The sequence below is a fragment of the Aptenodytes forsteri genome, unplaced genomic scaffold (genome assembly GCF_000699145.1).
Source record: "Aptenodytes forsteri isolate BGI_AS27 unplaced genomic scaffold, ASM69914v1 Scaffold253, whole genome shotgun sequence".
In the NCBI taxonomy this organism is placed as follows: Eukaryota; Metazoa; Chordata; class Aves; order Sphenisciformes; family Spheniscidae; genus Aptenodytes; species Aptenodytes forsteri.
In genome coordinates this window covers 323,420-345,695 of record NW_008794413.1, presented here as the reverse complement: position 1 = coordinate 345,695, position 22,276 = coordinate 323,420, and the positions used below count along the sequence as shown (strand labels likewise).

The 22,276-nt window shown below is 51.5% G+C and overlaps 1 protein-coding gene across 6 annotated transcripts in view; it reads right to left on the bottom strand.

Annotated features, from left to right (window-relative positions):
- Window positions 1-9,308: 9,308 nt before the first annotated feature.
- The window catches only part of ZBTB40 (zinc finger and BTB domain containing 40), a 35,299-nt gene continuing 22,331 nt past the window's right edge, over window positions 9,309-22,276 (bottom strand). For 3 of the 6 annotated variants that reach the window (XM_009289006.2, XM_009289035.2, XM_009289017.2), the window contains 8 exons: window positions 17,803-18,210; window positions 17,095-17,301; window positions 16,216-16,380; window positions 15,542-15,759; window positions 14,790-14,952; window positions 14,371-14,457; window positions 13,159-13,379; window positions 9,309-12,423 (listed from right to left, as the gene is read on the bottom strand). In XM_009289006.2, the coding sequence (XP_009287281.1) occupies window positions 12,232-12,423; window positions 13,159-13,379; window positions 14,371-14,457; window positions 14,790-14,952; window positions 15,542-15,759; window positions 16,216-16,380; window positions 17,095-17,301; window positions 17,803-18,210 (1,661 nt within the window). In that variant the 3' untranslated portion in view covers window positions 9,309-12,231. Of the gene's footprint in view, window positions 12,424-13,158; window positions 13,380-14,370; window positions 14,458-14,789; window positions 14,953-15,541; window positions 15,760-16,215; window positions 16,381-17,094; window positions 17,302-17,802; window positions 18,211-22,276 lie in introns of those variants that run through there. The other 3 variants (XM_009289025.2, XM_009289013.2, XM_009289041.2) reach the window with 3 other exon arrangements.

Sequence of the window (22,276 nt, the reverse complement as noted above, 5' to 3'; positions counted from 1 at the left end):
TGAAGGGAGTGGAAACAAAAGGGAATGGGGACGACACACCCAAAGGGGACCCTGGGGGTCCCCAGGGGCTGTGGCTGCCGCAGCCATCAGTTCAAGGGGCAGGTCCTGCGACTGGAACATCTGGAGTGAAACATCCCTCCTGTCCTTCATACCTCTGAAACACCCTGCATCCAGAGCAGGTTGCACTCCCCCCCTCGCTGTCCCTCCTGCTCGTCTCAGGACACAGGCAAGAGGAAAAGACACAGCCCCGGGGGTCTCCTAAGAGCAGTAGTGAGAAATAAAGCAATTGATGGGGAACCCCACTGTGTACAAGAGATTCAGACAAACAGGTCTTAAAGTGTTTGCTGGTAATAGCAGGTGAGGTAGACGATGGAGACGGACGCTCAGTGATGCTGGATTCCCTGCAGGGACAGCAAAGACACGACTGTGTCTCATTCCCATCCTCCTACACCAGAGGAGCAAGAGAAATGGTTGGGATGGTCTGCTGGGACAGATGGTCACAGGGCAGTGTCCCATGGGGAGGTGGGACAGCGGCATGGAGAGAGATGCTGGGCTAGGAGCCCCCATGGCCCAGAAACGCTCCTGGAAGCCCCCCTGCTCCCAGGACCCATCACATTAGAAGAGACTTAAAACTCTGCAAAAGCTGCCTCGAGAAGAATGACAGAGGGTCACACGCCAGCCTCCTGTCATGTATGGAAATGGATGCCATCTCCCCCAGGGCCAGCGCCGCTTCCTTGGGCAACGGGTGCATCCACATGCCGGTCTGGGTTACAGTCACTTTTCAAAGACTCTAAGATTTTTTTTTTTTTCCTCCATGGTGCATCTAGCCCATTTTCCTATCTTTCAAGCCAATGAACTACTGAATTTTCAGATTTAATTTCCAGATTTCAGCAGAATCCATGGCACGAGCCACTTTTAAAGTTTGCTAAGGTGTCGAATCAAAATGCAATACTATAAATCATTAATGCACCCCTGTGTCGCAATGAAGCTGGAATATTTTAATCACTGAATAATGAAGTCAATACTCACAAATCTCAGCTGTCATTAAAAGATATGCATGCCTCTGTGTGCCCAGCAGGAGAGGAAATCTTGCAAGCGGACTGGATTTGCCCACTGGAGGTGCAGCCAGAAGCACCGCAGCGGCAGTGGGACATGAGGGGCTGGTTTTTGCAGCCCTGTTTTGTGATCGGCAGTGAGTCAGCACCCTTTGTGGTACCTGCTCTTTAAGCAGCATGATTGCTAAAAGAAATGAAGTCAAGCTAACCCGCTGCATGGTTCCTGGGTAGGAATAACAGTGACCTGAACGTATTACAGCTTGGACGAGCGAGGGGTTTTCAAAGTGAACACTACCAGGCTGCTTGCCTTGGTACCATGAGAGTTTTCTCCAGCCCTATTGAGGACAGACTGGAGCTAGCCCACAGCGGGAATGTCCTGCATACGAGGCCAGATACCACCCTAGAGCTGAAGAGGCCCTGGAGACAGCAGCGTGGAGAAAATCAGAAAGGGCAGATCTGGAAGATGGTGAACAGAAGGCAGAAGGGCAAAGTTAAAACAACTCTGCAAATGCTGGGACGTGCCTGCAGGCAGCAGGAGCTGCCGTGTCCCCGGCACAGATGGAGCATGTGGCGTGGAGCCGCAGCAACAGCACAGGGGGGGAGGATGGTCGGCCCTGCCGGGAGGGGCACAGGTGTCAAGCATTACTGAGTAAGACCAGCTTCCTCAAAGAAAAGAAACCCCTGGAAGGACAGCATCTGGCTGGCAAGCAGCCACGGCCAGCACGGAGGCTGGACACAAAGAGAAGTGCCAATATCTCTGCCTGCCCCCAGTTAGGATGTTCACCATGATGCATAGCTCAGGTGTGTGGTCCCACTCCACTTGTAGGACCTACCTTGTGGTGTGTTGCACTGTGACAACAAGCCTGAGGCCCCAAAACTGCAATACTGGCAGGATGGGACTGCCAGCCAGCCAGATGTCTGGGTACTCGTGGAAACTGCAAGGTCAGATTAACATCACTGGGACAAGAGAGCACTGGTCCAGGACGGAGGGACCCATTATTTTCATACCTCCAGAGCTGGGTCCAAATCATATTCACAATAAGATACAGCTGGTGGGACCTGTGGGAAGTGGAAGAGGTAAGAAACTGCCTCTGCTTTTCTTCATAAAGGTAGGAGCAGTTGTAACAGTGCTGTCATAGGGCTACTGCAGTGGGCACAGAGCTGCCAAATGGTCACCTGAACCACAGGAAACCTCCCTGGCTCTAGAAAGAGCAGATCAAAGTACCACACACCAGTCTTTCTGGATCAGCGGCATAACTGGGAGTCAGATATTCTTCCCCTAGGAGCCAGGTGAGACAAATTGTCTACATCGAGTTGTCCGGCTCCATCCTGTCTTGGCACTAGGATTGCACTGAAGCCCACACCAAAGGTCTCTTGGGTTTGGTCCACTTTTTCTCTAGCAGGAAAATGGATGCAGAACTCTTGAGTTTGTGGTTTCCCTGACACTGCTCTGTGCTGCAGTAGGGAAGCCTGGCCAAAGCCATGGACTCAATCCTTGGGGGAAAAATTGGAGAGATCTGCAGAAAAATTGCAATCACAGAATCACAGAGTAGTTGAGGTTGGACAGGACCTCTGGAGATCATCTAGTTCAACGCCCCCTGCTCAAATCCTTGCTGTGTCTTTTTCCTCCCAACATCACAAAGCACTTGGAGATGCCATACCGGTGTAGATGGTTCACGCTGCAGGGTTTAACAGCACATACAGGCACAGCAGGACATTCAGACAGCATCCTTCTATGAGTGACCATCAACAGTGCCCATCAGCTATGACTTCTGCTTCACTGTGTTTGAAGACATGATTTCACAGGTGGAACATCCTGGAGTACATATGTCCAGACCTGGTCCCCTGGACACAAGGAGCCTGGAGCAAGTCCTGCCAACCAGCCCCTAAATTCATTTCAACCTGGACAACACTCATAGGCTTTGCAGCAGTGTAACAGTGTTTGGCCCTCCAACAGGGATGACCAAAACATTTACTTAAAAGCTGAGGGGGCTGCAGTGCTCTTTCCCCACCACGCTGCTGCAGAAGTGTTTGCATGGGTGGCAGAGGATTTTTACCTTTGGAGCATGAGACCGGTTGCTTCTGAAGAGAGGATCCTGAGCGACCTGGACCAGCGTGGCAAATACCGTTTCCTCATCGATTTTCTTGAAAGATGCTCTGCTCTGGAGGAAGCTGCGTGTATATATTCGTGTGAGCAAGGGATATTAGAGACTCGTGCAATGAGATTATAACCAACACTGAAGGTCGTTCTTTCCTAAACCCGTCTTTTCAGGCGTTAACAACTTTAAAAAAAAAAAAAAAAAAAAAAAGAATTCTTTGTGCTGGAGATGTCTCAGGCTTCAACGCAGACGAAAGGGGTTTTTTTGGGAAAACCGAGACAAAATCTCCATGGATGTGTTCTGCATTATCTGAGCTTAAAAAAAAAAAAAAAAAAAAAGCAGGGGAGAAAGCGCTCCCTGGTAATACTGTTTGTCATAATCCTCTTCTTCCATCATCCTGCCCAGCAACAGCTGCTCTGCTCTACCACTCCTCCTCCTATGAGACCGGGCGCCAATGCAGCCTTGTGTGAGCACCTCCCTGCTCCCCCCGCATCCCCGCTGGAGCCATCTAGAGCAGAGCAGGTGGGTGGACCAGGGCACCTGTGCATGCCCGTGAGATGCCCTTCTAGACCATCCCTTAGGCAGGCAGCTGGAAGACACCCACCACCTCCCTGTTGCCTCCAGGGGAGAGTTTCCAGGCTGGTTCCCCCACGCTCAGCACCAACGGGGCCGGCCAGCCATGCCAGGACAAGGCAGGAGGCACTTGGCTCAGCAGACAATTCTTCTGGCCACGCTTGCACAGGGTTGGGAGGGGAAACCTGGTCCAGGTCTGCCCAGCCCACGCAGCCCTGTGTACAGAGGATGGAGGAAGACCTGCAAAGAGAGCTCACTGAAGGCAGGCAGGGACACAGCACGGCGGGCAGGGCCAGAAGAAAATGGAGCAACCCACCGATGAGCAGACACCTGCCCCAAAGAAACAAGACCAGAGGGTGGTGATGGCTCCCCGCAGTGCAGGGAGGGAGACCCCCCCCCAGCCCCCATCACACGGACCTCGAGCCAAACAGCTTCTGCAGGTTAGACTACCAGGCTCCAGCCCCCAAAGGTTTGTTTGGGGTCTCTAGAGCACCAGCAGTGTGTTTTTTCCCCCCAGGACACCACCCGTAAGCCCCGCAGCACGGTGCGATGGGCTCAGGGAGGGCAAAGGGCCAAGCCAACAGAGGTGCTCTGGGGGATCAGGGAGTGCTGGAGATGCCAATATCCGAGCTCTAAGGGCCCAGCCAGTGTCCTCAAGGGTCAGGCAGGTCCTACAGCCCCTGCTGGAGCCCATCACCAGCTAACGGCTGCATACATCCCCCTGACCTGCAGCCATTGATCCCAGATGCTTTCAGACTCTTTCTGCTTCCCATCGCGGGAGACAGCCCGGCTGCTTTCATGTTTAAACCAACACCATTTAGTCCCCCCTCAAATTACAGGTCTGAGTAATCCCCCCCCAGCCCAGGGGAAGCGATTGTTCCCAACAGGAGACCTCTCCCTGCGAGCACCTGGCATAAGCACAGCCCCAGGAATGGGCTTGTGACACTGTAAAAGGAAATTGCGTTCGATCGCTTTTGCAAGGTGAGCTGCCTGCTCCCCGGAGGGGAAAGGGGAGCTCAGGGTCCCTGCTGGGGCTGCAGAGCTTTGGCAGGGGGAAAGCAGCCAGGCAGGCTGCAGAGGCAGGAACGCAGCAGTCGGCAGCGTGCCAGGCTGTCCCAGGGCTGCGTGCCACATTTGCTCGGGCACGCGGCCGCATGGGGACGTGGCTGACACATGGAGGAGCGCAGGGACCCTGATCACCCCGTCACTTCCCAGAGCCGCTCCAAGATGCTCAAAATAATCTCTCAGGCGTTTGCAATTCTCCACCAAGTGCTGAATCATCCTTCTGCAATGTTTGCATTAGGCATGCAGGAGCCGTACAGCCTTTTGCAGTGAGAAATGGGAAGGGGGGGACAGGTACCGACACACAAGGAACAAGAAGTATCAGCAGTAACGCGCTCTCTGTGCTACCTGCTCTGCCGGCCCTCCTAAGACTAGGCAGAGGAGGGGACACAGCCTGTCAAAGCTTGGCAGTCGCCTGTGCATATCCCAGAGGGACACAGGCAAAGAGAGTTTGGACACACAGCAGGGCTGATGGTTTGGTTTCTTCAGTGTGAAATTAAGTCACTGTGAACCCCCGAAGCAAGTCCTACCTGTCCTCATCCTCCACTAGAGCCGTAGGCAGACCCAACCCCAACTGTGCAAAGCTCCTGGGATCCCACATCCGATCACCTACCACAGGGTCCCATCAGCTGCATCAACTCCTGGTCAGCTGTATCACTGATAATCTGAACTAGCCCATCAAGTGAACAGCAATGCCTCACCTCTAAAAAAGAAAAGCCCTCCTGAACCACTGAGAAATGGATGAGTAAAAGTGGTTTATTTATTTAGACTTTCAATAAAACTTTGACAGTATCCTGCACCGGGGGATTTAAAATCTTGCAACCTACCCTGGTTACGCACAAGGACACCAGAACTTTCGTGTGTTTAATAGATCTACTGAGATGTGGCAGGTAGCAGAGGATTATCTGGGTTAGTCGATGAGAGAGGCTGTAGGGAGCTGCAGAGGGAATTCACTGCTAACAGAGACCAGTTTCGCTGCAAGGGAAACATAGTGTTGATAAATGGAAGTTCACGCACACCATAGGGACCATCTGACCTACTCCTGCATATCGCCAAATTCACTATAATCTATAGCCACGCTGGAAAAAGCCCTGTGTGTGTCACTGGACAGCTCAATAACAAGCTCAATAACAAGAACTATTAAATGCTCAGAGACAAAAGAAACAACTTAAGGTCTGAAGTGCAATGAGCTAAACAAATGTAGTATTATGGCATTAAGTACCAACTGACAGGGAGGCCCTGCTGCAAATACTGTCTCAGTTGTAGCCTCTGGGCTGGAACAAGTGAAAGCAACACAAGTTGGATAAAGGGAACCACCCACATGTTTGTAATTGCCAAGGGGTACCTTCCAGACATCTGGCCCATCTTCCACCCAGGCCAGAATGGGACTTATTTACCAGCAACGGGAGACTTTCCAGATGTGCATCCATGTGTAGTCTCTACAGACAGCAAACCCCTGCATGGGGCTCAGCTCATGGTAAGTGTACATCGAGATGCACCATCTCCGTGGGATGAGCTTTGGGGAAGATGCTCTGGGTGATGACAAAGCCCAGGTAAAGGTGGGTGGAGGGATGGGGTGAACCTGCAGGGAAACCTTGTCCAGGTGAAGCACAGCAGAGCGGAGGGATGAGGGTGGATGGCAAGGACTGGAGCTCAACCCTTCCCTACCAAAGTGCTGGCCAAGAAAGCCAACGCCAGGGAGCAGGTGGCATATGGCCTTGGCCTCCTTGGGCAGAGAAAGCCAGATTCGCATGTCAGGGAAAGCCACCATCATGCCCGTTAGCAGGTTCAGCACAGCTGGAGGGGCACGGATTATCTCCACAGGCAGTTTGAAACCTGAGGCAGGGCTCTGCTCACCTTATTACAGCCAAGAGGAGGACAGCAAACTCCATCTCCGGCAGGAAGCCTCCAGTGGCTGGAAGACCTGTGGGCTGAGGCAATTTTGCACAGCACCAAGCTAGATCTAATCTATCTGGACAGACCCATTTGTTGGCAGCTACTTCGTGCTCCAAGCGAGGATGTGTACAACAGACCCACCCTGGCCAGCCCTCCCCATCTGCAAGAGGCTCTGGGGCAGTGGGAGAAGGTCTGGGAAGCACAGAGAAGAATGCAAGCAGACAGCTTGCCCAGACCAGACTTCCCATATGCTGCAGGGCTCTAAGTATCCCTGATCCAGGGGATGAAGAAAATATCGGCCAGCAAACTTGACCCTGAGCTCCCCAGGAACAAGACAAGGATCGACTGCTCCCGTTAGAAGAGAAAAGGTCGCTGTCTGGACTGCCCTCAATGCTGGGCATCTCAAGGGTGCCCAAGAGGGGAAGGGAAATAAGGCAAATACAAGCATTTGTGCTTTGTACAGATGGACTCTTACTAGCGTTGATGCCCTTCAGCACTTTGCCTTTGCTAGAGTACAGAGACAGGAGCGAACACAGTCCCCTGGCACAGGGGGGTGAAGGCTGCCACCAGGTCATTCTTTAGCCACGCTGAGCAATTAGAGCTCCTGCACTCTAGTGCAGTAAGGCAGATTTTCCAGCCCTTGACTTGTGCTGGTAGTTGTTGCCTGCACAGCCTCCAGTTTGTCATTTACTTGCCATACGCTGCTGTGGGTGAGCAGCTGTACGGGAATGACATCTAGTCGCAGCAATGCTCAGAGCAGGGGGCAGCAGTAAACACCTCCCAGCTTCTGCCAAAAGCAGCTACTAAAGCCCCCGAACATCACTCACAGCTCCGCACACCTCTGGTTACGACCAGCAGACTTCAGGATGCTTTCAGACATCCTGACCGCAGTCCCCTCCTCTCTCCACACGGCCAGCATCGCCTCTTCCCAGATATGCAGCCTGACATTTAGCGATGCTATGATGCACACAGCTCAACTGCACCCACGTGCCAGGCAGTTTGGATCCCCACTGCTCCTTATTGCTCCTCCAGCCTCTGTCTCGCCTGCATGCTTTGCCGGCAAGGACTTTTCGTTTCCTTGCTGGTCACAGAAAACAGGTGCCATGGTCCAACCCATGGGTACTTCCCAGCCCCACTCCTGCTTGTAGATGAGAGCTATATACATATATCAACTTAACAGCAGGCACTACACAGCATCCACGTGTCTCGTATTAAATGGACTAAGAGCTAGCTCACTTGATCAGGCTTGCTTAAATATGATTAGAAACCTGGGCAGATTTCCTGCTTTGAGTGATCATAAGTGGTGCAGGGAAGGCAAAGTGAGAGCTTCTGCTTGTGCTCTCGTCGTGTGCGAAAGGCTGGCTGGAGACCCGATAAAAGGAGTTACTGTTTTAACACAGGAAATTAGGAATCGTGGTGACTTACTGCAACGAGGCACCATACAGCTGACGGTGCTGGGGGATTAGACGCATTAACCGATGCTGGAGAGGCAGCCGAGCCCCCTCCATTAGCCAGCCTGCTCCTCCCCATTACAAAAGGTTACTGAGCCCATCTCCCGCGGAAGCGCCTCGGCTCTCACCGTCTGCAGCAAACCACCGATATTCGGGAGACGGAATTCCCTCTGGCTGCTGGAGCATCTCGTCTCTGCCTTGCGAAACACCACTCAGCGTTTGCTGAGCTGGAGGCCGTTGAAAACATCGCTTCCCTTTTCCAGTGCTTGAATTCGCTGGGGACATGCTGGCAGCCTGCCAGACCGATAATGAAATCTGCCAAGACATCAGCATCAGCCGGGGTGCAGAGGCTGCCAGGGCTTGCCCGACTCTTACGGAGGGTTTTCAGACCGCTGGTACCTGCTCTCATCCTTCTCTCCCCCAGGAGAGGCTTCAAGCAACGTCCAAGCTCTCTCCGTGCTCCCGCCACCTCCAGCCCTCGCTCCCGGGCAAGGCAGCAGCATCTTTGTACCTACTCACAGATGGGTTGGCTTTAAAAAAAAAAAACAAACAACAAACCAAAGCCCAGAGCACAGAATTTGCATATACTATGTTAAAATAACACCTTGGGGCTGCAAAATTACACTCTGCATTGGGAAATGCCAAGTGAGAGCTGCTCACAGCCATTGCCGTACCTGGCACCATCCTGCCTTTTTCCAAAGGATCCTTCAGCAAACAGGACAGACACTGGGTCAGAATGAAAGTTGTACAGAAAACAGACATTTCCTAACTGTCACAAGCTTAATCCTGCACCCTAAATGGCACCAATTAATGCATGGAGATATATAAATCATTAACTGATGTAACGTCCTCCATGGGATGTTACTCTCCAGGCTTCTGTTACAGGCACTCTGCCCTTTTTCCAAAAGCATCTGGCACCTGCAACAGGAGGACACAGTGAAGGGCAGGATGGTTCCATGCTCCAGCCTGACCTGACAATAGCTCCTCCGCTTCCTTACAGAGGATGGCACCAAGGTCAAGAGGGGCACAGGACCCCACATAACCCAATGGGTCACTCAGCACCTGGGAGAAGACCTGCAAAAATCATGTTTTCAGAAATAAGGATTTTTCCTTCCCATCAATTGCTTCACATGACACTGTGCAGCTACATCTTTCATTCTCCATGTTTTATTTTTACAGAGAAAAAAAGAATATGCAGCATAACAAGAAATCACTAGTGATCAGCATCTTCAGCGTTGTGCACACCAGACCAGGACGTGCCCTGGAAAACACATCTTCCTTCTGGGTAGGACATAGGTGTTGCTAACACTGCAATTTGCTCTGAAGTGCATATTTCATCCATCAAGAAGGAGCTGGAACGGGGGGATCCGAATTATTATCTCCTCATAATGATACAGGAGATGCTTGATGGTCTCTGTACTGCTGCAGAGCTCTCACTGGGCGTATACTGCTGGCAGGACTGTGCCAAGAATACGCCCATGCAGGCTCTGGCTGGGCACAAAGGCAGGAGAGATGGCCCTGAACAGGAGACGTGCACCTGAACTGCGCCTGATGTGTGATCTACACCGTCCCCCTTCAACTGTGACAACACTTGGTCAACAGGGACCAAATGGATCAAAGCCAAAATGCATCATTTGCATGCTCTTCCCTAGCTAAGCTCCCTCTGCCTTATGAGAGGGCTATAAATAAGGCAACTTCTCCCTAAACCTTTACTCTTCCTCCAGAGTTTTTCAGGAAAAAAGGGAGATCAGCTTCATCTAGTGCTCCTGCAGATATTGGCTCCCAAATGAAGGCTAGGACATCTGCAAAGCATCACCTGGACAATTCATCCCCTGCTCCAGAGCACTCACACAGCCTGTGCAGGATTTCCACAGCTCCCAGCCCCCAAGGAGACAGAAAAGGGGGAACAGTTTCCATCTCCACCAGCCTGTGGGATAAAATCTACCACTAACCTCCCAACATATCTGCTCTGAGACCATCAAGTCGTACTTGCTTGTTCTGTCATTATCCCTGCGCTCATCCTAAGCGCCACGCACAGCTATTCTGTGTCCAGGCAGGCATGAGATGGTCTCCAGCAGTTCCCCCTCTGCTCTCCTCCTGGCCAAGGGGGATCCCAGGCTTTTCTGCTGCTCCACCTCAGCAACAGATGTATTTTACCCTCTCCACAGGTGGCCACAGCGCAGTTTCAGGCTCTTCTTTAAGCAGCGACATCCAGGGTTTGGAGGTGTCCTGTCCAGGGCTTGGAGTTGTCCAGCTTGGCAGTGGCTCGAGGTCTCTCCACGCCTGCCAGCCCAGGAGCTAAGAGGAGCTTCAGCAAAGGTGCAGAAGCACCTGGCCATTAGCACTAATCCTCAAGATCTTGAGCACCATCTCCTGGTCATTCCTGGACTCAGTGGCAACTTAACCTCATGCTTCCTCCATTTCACTGTCACCACAAAGCCTGGGGGACAAACCATGCACGCAACCGAGGAAGAGAAAGGTGGGGGCACTGCACGACATGTGCAACACTTCAACAGGGTCATACGCTTGCTGCCACATAGACAAAAAAAAATGCCACGCAGAACATTAGCTCCAACAAGCCCCTCTCCTGCAGTCACCCCTTGCTGTTCACTTCTTTTCTCCAAGCTGTAACAGGAACAACAAACTATCTCACTGTCACAACCACCTTGGCATGCTCCTGTATGACCATCTCTGCCTGGTGGCTGTGAGCAGCCAGCACAAGATGCTGTTGGAAAACTCCAATCTGTTCATCTCCTGCACTCCCATGGCTCTGGGCAGTGTGATAAAACAGGCACTGCTCACTGCAGGGTCTCAGGCTGCGAGATGCGGCGGGGATCACCGCTCAGTATGTAAATATCGCAGTGGCAGAGTTCAACCTTTTGGCATGAGGGAAAAGAAGATAAATGCTACCAGTCCCCTCAGAGCCACAGGAACCCTGCATCTATCTAATTGCACTTCATAATGGATTCAGCAAACCATTAATTATCAGATTATATTTTAGGAAACTGCAGATAAAAAGCTTTATGAAATTTAGCCTTAAAGGGGCCAGTGTGCTGCAATGAAGCTGTTGCATCATGCTGGCACCAGAGAAGCAAACTTTACAGTAGGTATCTGAATGCATTTTACAAAGCAATGCTCTGTGTGCCACGGGGAACGTCTATGTGCAGTGAGAGCAGCTATTACACACTCAGACAGAAAAACCTTCATTAGTGCCGATCCATTGATACCAGTAACGACGGGCCCTGGCATGCAGGCACAGCTCCTTCTCCTTTCTCAGATGTGGCAGCTTCAGCACGTCCTTGGTGAATTGGAGGAGGGGTGGGAGATCTCGGGGCTCTTTGCTCACAGAGGATGTGGATGCCCAGACCTGCCTGTGACCCTTCTTCGTAACGGACAGCCGTAGCAAAAACGTGGATGGGATCAGACCTGTGCTACACAAGGTATTACTTAAACAGCTCCAAAGCCATTTAGCACAACTCCCAAGAAGTCTCTGCTCGAGCAGAGAGGCCCAAATGTCAGTTCTGCACTGGGGGACTTTTCCAGCTGGCACAACAGGCAGCAACAATGGTACAGGGGAGAGCAAGAGAAGAAACAAAGCAGCCCTTACTCACCCTGCAGAGTAGCAGATACCTGCAAGCACATCACTGATTCAGCTGTAAAAATCTCCACCCTGAATTCTCAGGACAGCTTTTTCTTTGGTTTCACATACCCGCACCACCCCAACTTTGTCCTGCACTAGTCTCCTCCACTCCACTCTGTTCACAGCAGTGGAGGAACACACGTGAACACACCCAATTCCCATCTTTTCCTCTGCTTCTTTATTTCTCTTGAGCCAGGAGGGATGGGTGGTCCAGCTCACCCGAGCCGGCAGCTGCTGACTGCAGGGAGACTTCCCAGGCCCTTGTGAATGTCTATAAACCTCTTCTGTTCTTGGCCATGCTGTGCTTGCTGCACGCCATTTCTTTTGCAGCATCACATACCTGGGTTGCTTTCCCAAAGAAACCCTGAATCTCCCTGCTAGAGCAGCACGATGAGGTACAGCTCCTGAACCAGTCCAGTGGATATCAGGTGCCACGCACGGGCTCCTGCTCACTCTCACTTGGTTTCTTCACAAATCAGAGTGACTTTGTCAACAAACAAGTCCTCCATGGTCACTGCCACCAGCTCGGAGCCAGCTTGGCTCACTTGGGATTCGGGCAACGTCACAAACACTTGGGAGCCAGCGAGTTGGGCCTCATCAAAAGAGATGATGTGCTCTGCTGATCCTTGCTCAGACGCCTGAATCATCTGCGTGGAAGATGACCTGAGAGTCAGACACTTACAGCACCACCTTCCCCACAATCGCTTTGCTACCCACATCTTTCCCAGCCCCAGCTCTGCTAATAACATTTAGCTTCACGCCAGAGGTCTGCAATTACAATAGGTGTGAGACTAATGGGAAACACCAAACCACACACACCGATGACGCAAAAGAGAAGACAGGAGAGTAATTTAAATATTTCTCTCCACAGAATTGCTATAATTTAGCTCCATAAGCAGTCGTAGACAATAAACTCTGTGATTATCCACTGGAGGAATGCCAGCCCAGGGAATCTTGCACACTGGGCTCCCTCATCCAAGGAGCTGTTCTCCACTGATGGCTGAGATATTGAAGAGAAAGAGTCTGGGTTCAAGCCTAGCATTTGGCCTCCAACAAAACAGCTATGATCTCATGGGGTATGTCATCTGGGTTTTAATAGCCTGAGTAACCAGGCACCTCCGCATACACTGTCAGTCGCTCCTCCTCGGCTCCCGAAAACCAGGACTGAGCTGCTTCCCCTCCAGCGAGCCCAGCTCACACTAGCACAGAAATCCCAGAGCACTGAGGGCTGGGGGGCTTGCATCCTGGACCCCTCTAAGAAGGGGGAATCAGGAAGCAGAAGGGGTGACAGAATCTGCAGGGTGGGTTTGGGAAGAATAAGAGGGTTGGAGGGGGAGGATGGATGAACAACCATGGGAGCTGCGGCACAGAGCAGTCTTTACCTGCACAATCTGGGCCATGGTGGCTTGGGAGAAGACCACCTTGGGATGCTCAGCGCTGTAGTGTCCCTCCAGCTCGCCCTGGGAGGGGAAGAGCTCCCCACAGAGCTCGCAGGTGAAGGTGCTCTCCGTCTGCTTGAAGTGCTCAGTGGTGACGTGGTTCTGCAGGGCCCCCGGGAAGCGGAAGGATGCTGAGCAGTACAAGCAGTGGAACGGCTGGGAGCCTGCGGGGAGAAGCACTGCCTTGAGCCTGGGCTGCGATGGCCAGGGCCAGACCAAGGGCACAGGGAGCTGCAAATGATCAGGATACACAGGGCTGAAACCCACTAGGGACTCAGGGCATGGCGTGTGCCAGTGTCCCTTCTCCTGGCTACACCACTGTCCGTCAAACAGTTTGTGGCTGTTCAGGTCCATTTTAGCTCCAGATCCCTGCAGCACTGGCATTCAGAAACTAGGTTGGTGTATGTGACAGTAGCTGCGGCTGTCCCTTCTCGCAAACATCTCTTCTCCCTGTTCCCTTGCGCCACCCAGCACTGCTCCTTGTTGGCCTGGCTTGCACCTCCTGATTCAGCTATTGCAAACCCATTATCCACCCCAGGGGCTCTCTCCCCTCAGACAGAGCTATGTCTAGGTCTTCTCCTTCCTCACTCTCCAGGCTGCTGTTGGCAGCCCCCTCCAATGTCTCCTGATCCATCTCCTCTCCTGCCATCCCATGCACAGCCCCAGGGACCCACCTTTCGTAGTAGTCTGGTCTGCCAGTTCACCCCTCACAGCCTTGCTTCAGCTTGCCCACTTGCCAAAGGGCCCTTGATGTGGTCTCCCCAAGCCCAGGTCCCTCTCTGATCTTTCTGGTGCTAAACTCCCTTTTTCCCTAGTCTCCACTAGCTCTGTCCTCCACAAACCCCCATGCTCAGGGTTCAGTTCCTCATTTCTCTGTGCTGATGTCTCCTCACCTGCACTTAGCTCTCTTCTCTGCTGTAACAAGCAAATCCAGATCCCTTCTTGACTCCAGTGGCTCCAGAAGCTCTGGGACAAACATGTCCCAGCCTCACCAAAACCAGTGCTTTTTCAGTTCATCCATATTTTCTGTTTCCTCACACTCTGCTTCCTTACTATGTCTGTCTTCACTCTCCTACTTACAGTTCAGACATCGCTCACTGAGAGGAGCAGTCATTGCTCACAAGGTTAACATGAACAACAGCAAATGTAACAGACCTGAGTGCCTGCACTTCACATGGACCTGCAGGAGAGCCAGCGTGGGGAAGAGCTCCTTGCACGTCTCGCACTCGTGGAACTTCACATCTGCAAACAAGGCCAAGAACAGAAAAGTGTGCACCCAAGGTCTTCTACAAGAGACCTTCTGGACCAGAGCTCTGCTAATATTTCAGCAACACCACACATGCACACAGACATGAGGAGCATCTTTGGAGATAAGGCAGGAATGGGAGAGGCCAAAAGCAAGTGAGCTGCAAGACGCTGAGATGAGACTTGCCAGAAGAGACTGCTAAAGAATACAACAAATCTACTGTGATTTGCAGGTAAACAGGATGTGCAACCTTGTATTATCAGAGTTATTACTACATCTCTCCCAGCAGTCGCCACATGTTTTTGTTCGCTAACAAATGGGCCATTACCTGTGTGCTCTACCTTGACGTGCTTTCGGTGAGCAGCAGTGCTGGAGAAGGTTTTGTCACAGGAGCTGCACTGCAGGGAGGAGAACTTGGAGGAGCGGTGATTCTGAGCTGCAAAGACATCAGGGTGGTGGGTCCGGTTGTGATACCATAACCCTGACAACTGCTGCAATGATAAGGATCAAATCATGGTTACAATACAAAGCTGTTCCATGGACATCATGACAGCAAGAAACCGCGTGGAAAGCAACAGGAACAGTGGGGTTGTGCTCAGCAGGTACAAGACCTGCTCATCCTCCCACAGGACAACAGCTAACACCTCACTTCTGTTTCTCCATTGCCCCTGAAGAGCTGAACACTGCTGATCCTCATCCTCATCTCACTCGCTGCAGGACTCCTTTTGGTGTGAATTCTTCTTCCCTTGTATGAATGTGCTCCCACACACACTCCCACTGAGGCATGCCATTTGCAACACGAGTATTTTTATTCCTACACTTCCTGGCAGCTAGAAACTTCGGTGAAAGAGATTCCTGAGGGTCCAGACAGGCAGGTATGTAGCCCTCTGCAGTCACGGCCCATCTCTCTCCACGGACCTGCCTTTTCCCTACAGACTCTGCCTCCTCTGTGCAATTTTTCCTTCTGCTGACCACAGACTGCTGCACTCAGTGCGCATGGACAGGAGAGAGATCCTGGTGCAGGAGCGAGCAACAGCAACCTCCAGCACACGACACCAAATCCTCGCTGCACTAGCTCACCTGGTAAGCTTTGTCACAGATGTCACAGCTAAAGGGCTTTCCTCCGACGTGGGTCACCATGTGGCGCTCCAGGAGCGACGGGGCGCTGAAGACTTTAGAGCAGGTAGGGCAGGGGTGGTACTCCCGGGAGTGGGCTTCGTGGACATGCTTGCGGTGCTCCTGCAGGGTGGCAAAGCTCATCCGGCACTTCTTGCAGTCATAGGGATCTTCGATGTCTGCCGCCCAGAAACACAACAAGAACCACAGGGGACAAAGAAATCAAGGAAAAAAGAAAAGAATTAAGAGGAGAATTCACAGAGGGAGGAAAGAAAAGGGAAATAAAAGCTTGTTACTTCCCAGATGAAAACTAGCACTGGAGTTTTGGCTTTGCATACAGATGTTGCTGCTTCTGCTCACCTACAGCTTCTTGTGGTAGGTTCCCAGCAGCTTGCGGTTTGCTGGAAGCCAGCCCCGCCATTTTCTTTGGGAAAACCCTACCCACAGCATCAAATCACGAAAGAGTCTTGCTTTTCTTGGGAGAGAAGAACCCCACCATGAGACACCAAGCCAGCTTGCAGGCACCAGTAACACCTGCACAAGCCTCTGCTGGCACAGATGGGTCTGCCATGACCCCACAGAAGCCATGTCTTGCAGGCTGGACTGCCCAAGCCAGGGAGGCAGTTGGCCACACTCACTGTGGAAGGTCCGGAGGTGAATGGAGAGCCCGTTGGCCTGGCGAAAGCCTTTCCCACACTCCCGGCAGACGTATGGCTTGTCCCCCGTGTGAGTCCGGACGTGGCGTGACAGCTCGATGGACTGGGCAAACACGGCATCACAGTACTGGCAGGCGTACATCTTCCCTGCAGTGACACCCAGGGTAAGAGCCTGCACCTAACGGGACAGGAACTCTGGACTATGCCTAATTTCAAAGGGAGAGGGAAGAGACTGCAAAGTGGACAGCTTTCCTGGGGCAGCCAGAGCATCTCAGCGCAGGGTCAAAAAGGTCCTAGAGGTGCTGGAGAAAACCACACCTGCACAGGGAGTATTAAATTACTAAAGATCTCAAGTATCTGGAGGTACTACATGCTGGCATGTCTCATGTTCAAAATTAACTGCCCAGCTGCAACATGCTCATGCCCTGGTAGTGGAAGGGGCTGGATGCAGGGGCAGGAGAAGCACTGGCATGAAAAACTGTGTGAATTCAGCCAGAAGGAGGGATGGGAGAAAGCAGGTTAACCAGAGGGAAGAGGACGCATTGCAGGAGTCTAGATGTGAGGGGACAGAGTTACTCAGAAGAAAAACAAGGAAGGCAGAGGAAGAGGAAGATCCCCTTAATGGAGAGCAAACTGCTAACTGAGTGGCTGATTGGAGGACCTGGAGAAGGGGATGGGGGAAAGGCAGAGTAGGGAACTGCAGGCAAAACCATGCAGGTGAAGGAGATCTGGGAGCAGCGTGCTGCCCAGGGCTCCCCCAAAGGGTGGGGAAGCGGCCAGGAGGCAGATGGAGGAACAGGGCAGGAAGGGGTGGATGGAGCAAGCCAAGCCCATGGCCGGGCTCCCGCAGGGAAGGCTCACCCTCAGCGTGCTTCTTCTTGGTGTGGTAGGCGAGGGCCGAGGCCTGCATGAAGGTCATCAGGCAATGCTTGCACATGAAGGGCCGGTCCCCCGTGTGCAGCCGCAGGTGGTTCTTCAGCGTGGAGTTGGCCGCGAACTTGGCCCCGCACTCCTCACAGGAGAAGGGCTTCTCATCGAAGTGCTCCGTCAGCTTGTGGTACTGCATCCCTGGGGAGGCAGGCAGGACATCGGGGTGGCATTGGTGGGACCCAGTGCCAGCCCTGCCCAACCCTGCTGCAGAGGCACCACTCCACCCAGCCCAGAGGTCCACCAGCCCGCCGGCGACACCAGGGGTCCACCAGTGTCCTCTGGCCCTGAGGTCCACCAGGGTACCATGAGCTGCTACAGGGAAGGCAAAGAGACTCAACTCCTCTTACTCATCCTGCTAAACCAGCCGCAGAACTGGAACAGCTTGATTATTTTTGGAAGATTTTAAATTTGCCAGTAGCCCCACTTTTCCTTGATGAGCCATGTGGAAAACCAATTAGGGAAGAACTAATCAGAAAGCGGTTGTGCTCAGTGGGGCAGGAGAAAGAGCTGAGCCGTGTTTTTCACACACAATGCTCACAGAGCTGCAGGGCAGAGGAGGAGGAGGAGAAGATTTCAGACTATTGCTTTATTATATTGTCCAGACTTCTGTCCAAACACGCCTCCTCCCACCAACCCTACCTGAGGCATGAGCAAACTCTCGGCCACAGATGTCGCACGCCACGGGGAGCCTCTTCTTCTTCTTCTTGGCCATCCCCACCACCCCGTGGACCTCCAGCTGATGCTTCTCCAGCTCCTTCTTTGTCGATTTGACCTCGCTGCACTCCTTACACTGGATTTGCTTTCCTCTGGCCACTCGACAACGTTTCATGTGCACCTTCAGGCGGCAGTAGAAGTGGAAGGTCTTGTCACAGGCTTTGCAGACAAAACTCTTCTTGGAAGAAGCTTTTCCTTGGGGTTCCTTCAGTTCCTTGGCACCAGCACCTCCCGCCTTGTCCTCATCTTTGTCCAGAGCTTCAACCTGGGATTCACTGTTCACCTTCCACTTCCTGATCCCAGGTTTCTCTCCACTTCCCTCAGTCAAGAGACCTGTGGAAATAGCAATTCCTGTTTCGGTGGTGAACAGTGGGACTGGGCACCAGCCCCTCAGCCTCCCATCTCCTGAATGCTCCTACACAGACAGTTGTCCCTGCACAGCAAGAACAGACACACATCGGACACTCTGTCTAATCATAACAGTGGCACATGGCTCTGACCAAAAGTGGCCATGGCCATGCATGGTACCATGCATAAAAGAGTGGTCCTTGAGTTTCTCCACCCACACATACCAAGGGCTGGATTAGATGGCAAGAGCCAGGGCCAGGTTTTCCAAAGAGCTTCCTCCTCAAACAGGAACAACTGTTGCTTCCAAGCATCTGCCTCCTGCTCAGACACGTGAAGTTACAGCCATGCTTAAATGTTTGAAGATCTGAGCCTCAGGTATGATAGTAAGTCTGCTATTGAGAGTTGATATCCAGCCATTAATTACAAGAAATCTCAGGAATACTTCCGAAACGCAAACTCGTTGAAAGGGAACAGATAATCTTGCTACGACCCTTTTGAGTCTTCTGGTTAGGGCCCTGAGGTATTTTAAATCGCTCATTACATTCACTTCTTACAAAGTCTAATGCTTTTCTGAGTCCCTGTAACACCATCATCTCAAAAAGCACAAGCTGGAAAATTCACCTAGGATCTCAATCTACAGAAAAGACCCACAGGGAATGCACGTATGGAAGAAATCAAAACACAAACAGATATATTTGGCTTCTTTGCTATAATGAGAACCACGCAACTGTGTGGCCATGGAAACCAGTGCAGACTTCTCCTTCTGCTAATGCACAGGAAATTCAGCCTGTGCTTGCAAAACTTCATTTCTGCCTTTCTCACTATGGGAAGAGCTTAGCAAAGTGTCCTCCCTGCACTTCCAACCAGCTAGAAACCAGATGACATATTCCAACAGACTTGGAAATCGTAAGATGTCAGGTGGTAACCCTCTGACCTGTGAACACATCAAGGGAGAAAAACAGACTGGAAGACTGGTTTCCAGTTTGTCCTGCTCTGTCAAGAAAGCAATACACACCTTTCACCTCTAAGGTCTCTTCCCACATTCCTACAATCAACATTGTCAGTTTTTCTGACCCAAGTGAAGAATTATCTTTAAACCTCCCAGAAATGTTGAACGTCAAAAAGAGTCATCTTGCTGGGCAGGACGAATGTGGATGAAGATACGAGTACTAAGGAAACCAGGACTGGAAATGTCTAGAAGAAGTGCCATGGCAGCAGGGGTGTAACCTTAGTCAGATGAAGTGGAGTTTTGCCATGGACCCCAGTGTGCCAAGAGCTGGCTCATGGCCCTCCTGCTCTTATGCCTGTGAAAATGTTGTTCAAGATTACAGACAACAGCACAAGACTGTAATGGTATAAAGGCAGAGGGAGCTCTCAACTCCAGTCCACCTTCGTGGGGAAAGGCATAAAGGGGCTCCAGAAAAAAGCTCTCCATCTTCAGGGGGATGCTACTACTCCCGGAGTACAGTTTTGAAAGAAAGGTGAAGCAGATCACGTGAAATCAATGGCTAGGTACCTGCACCCCGTAGTCCCGTGCCAGTGTAATATATACATCCTGGATGGCAGGAGGAACCTTACCTGATGGTGGAATACACCCTCAAAAGGCTTTCGAAGTCTGGCTACCATGAGACAGGAGAATGGGGGACATGCTAAACTGCATGATGCAAAGCTGATGTGACAGTAAGGTCAGGTGTCAGGTTGCTGAACATGCAGGTTTCTTTAATGGCATCAAGTACCATGGGCTGGCTGCTGCCTGAACAGAAAAGGGGACACGTGGCACTGCTACATCAGGGCAGCAATTCCTTTCCACTTGGCAGCCAGGATGTCTCCCAGAACCCCTCCTATGGCTGAAGACAACATTCCAACTGTTAGAGCAGTGTCGAGCAACAGACATTACCCAGTCAGCTTCCATCCTTGGAGATTCAGGAAGCTGGGAGGTAAGCCCGAGTGCTCTCGTGAGAAATAAGACCAGACTGAAGAAATGATTGCACACCAAGTTTGAGGGGCAGGAACTCAGCATGCCTTGGCCATGCCCCTGGCTGAGCCTCCTGGGAGCAGACAGAGCCCGAGGGTAAACGTACACCAGAAAGGTCCCAGACATAAATTCCCGACTGTGGGGTCCTCTGGGACTCTGGACTTTGCATCACTTTCCATTCTCTGGTGGCAAAGACATTCAGCACTGGAAGAAAAATGCTGCTGTTAATTATGGCATATTTCATACTGAGTTCTCTTTTGTAAGTGGTCTGCTGAGTCTGTAATCCTGGTGGCTGCTCTACCCTCCCTGCAATTCATGATAGTTATTAGACTCCAGAAGTAGAAGATCTCTTGGTGTGTGAACATCCCATCTCCCTCTTCTTCAGCTTAAGCTGGAAGAAAATTTCACCTACCCCTTTGCATCTTGAAGGTCATTCCGATGCCTGCTGACACACATGGTGGCTTCTAACGCAGAATCTTTATAGGGGAGAACGGCATTTTGCTCAGACCCTGCAGTTTAACAATTCCAGGGGCTGACTCAGGCCTAAGTTAGATGCTAACTGTCTTTTTTAAACACAAGACTATTCAGAGGAAAACCCTTTTTGCTGGAGTTCTTGACACATTTCTGAGCTCTGAAAGTGAGGCATATCTTGACAAACATGATCTCCCAAGAAGTGACTGTACGGAGACCTGGAAAGCAGCTGGCTAGAGAGGAGGTTATGGAGTTGGCTGGAAGAGGCAAACCTTGTCCTTGCAAGCGCCAGCTGCCAACAGTGAAAGTGCTCTGACTACAGAAGGGACCCAAGGAGAAGCCACAGATTTCGTATTGTACCTCCACCAAAGAAACCAACCCAATACTTTGATGATGCTGAGTGTGGTTGGGGATGGATGCAGACAGTTTCCTCCACAGGGATGCCTGGTGCTTTCCAAGTGCTTCAGCTCACCTAAATTAAGTATCAGAGTTTTGTTGGGGTTTTTTTTTTGCAGTAGTGATGTAAAAACTGTTGCTTTCAAATGGAAATGCAAACTGTACGCATCTCCATGTGGCACATATGTTCTTCAGAAATGTAAGATCTCCTCTGTTTCAAGTGGAAGCTCACATCCCTCAAACATGAAGCCCACAGTTATCGTTCATATCTCATGCCAAGAGCCACATGGCTATTAATCCATAAAGCCACCAGCAACATTTAGGGCTGGTAAGCAGTGATATCAGAGCTGAGGAGACTGGCCTAGAAATTAAGATATGGAAGTTCCATGTAAAGATCCGTAGGATGCCAAAAAGGGGCTGGTTACTGGCAATCCTCCCCTGGACACTTCCTACAGAATGTATGGTTTTGCCAAGTAAATACCATTTTTCCAGGGCTCTTGTTTTTAATGTTGCTTCTTGCTTGATTTCATCTCAACCCTGACTTGAAGCCCTGCAAAGGCACTTAGTAACAGCAGTCTGCTCTCTTTGATATTGGTGCCAGAGAAGCAGGCAGCTGCCAGAGCTATCTAGCTGACTCCCAAAGTCCCTCACTGGTAAGCACTGCAAGGTGTCCAGGAGCTAAGGTGGGCTGCACGTTCACAAACACGTGCAATTTTTGTTGGCTTACCTCCTTCTAGGGTCACCAGGGCATCAGCCCTGGCACATCCCATGGTCAGACAGGGTCAAGGGGAGTGGGGCAAGTGCCTGCAGCATCAGGAGACCAGGAAGGAATGGCAGATAAGAAGGAATTGCCTTTTCTCTGGAAATCCTCATCAGAGCCATGACCAGGTGAAAAAGCCAACTGGGTTGGTGGCAGCTCTTGTCAGAGTTAGAAGAGAGGACCTAGATCTGAACTGGGCATGAATAGTGGATCTACAGTCTAGTACATCTCTCAGGGAGACCACTAAGGCCACTGAGTCAAGAAAGAGGAGCAGAGCATGTGCTATCGTCCTCTGAGCCCTATGGCTACAGCAGTAATCCAGGTCCTCGGTTTCTTCTACACACACATTGCTCCCCGTCACCCAGTCCCATCTACCACACCAACAACATTTCCCCGTTGCTCAAGAACGCAGGCAAGCTAACAAACCTAGGGTGCATAGAGTGACCTAG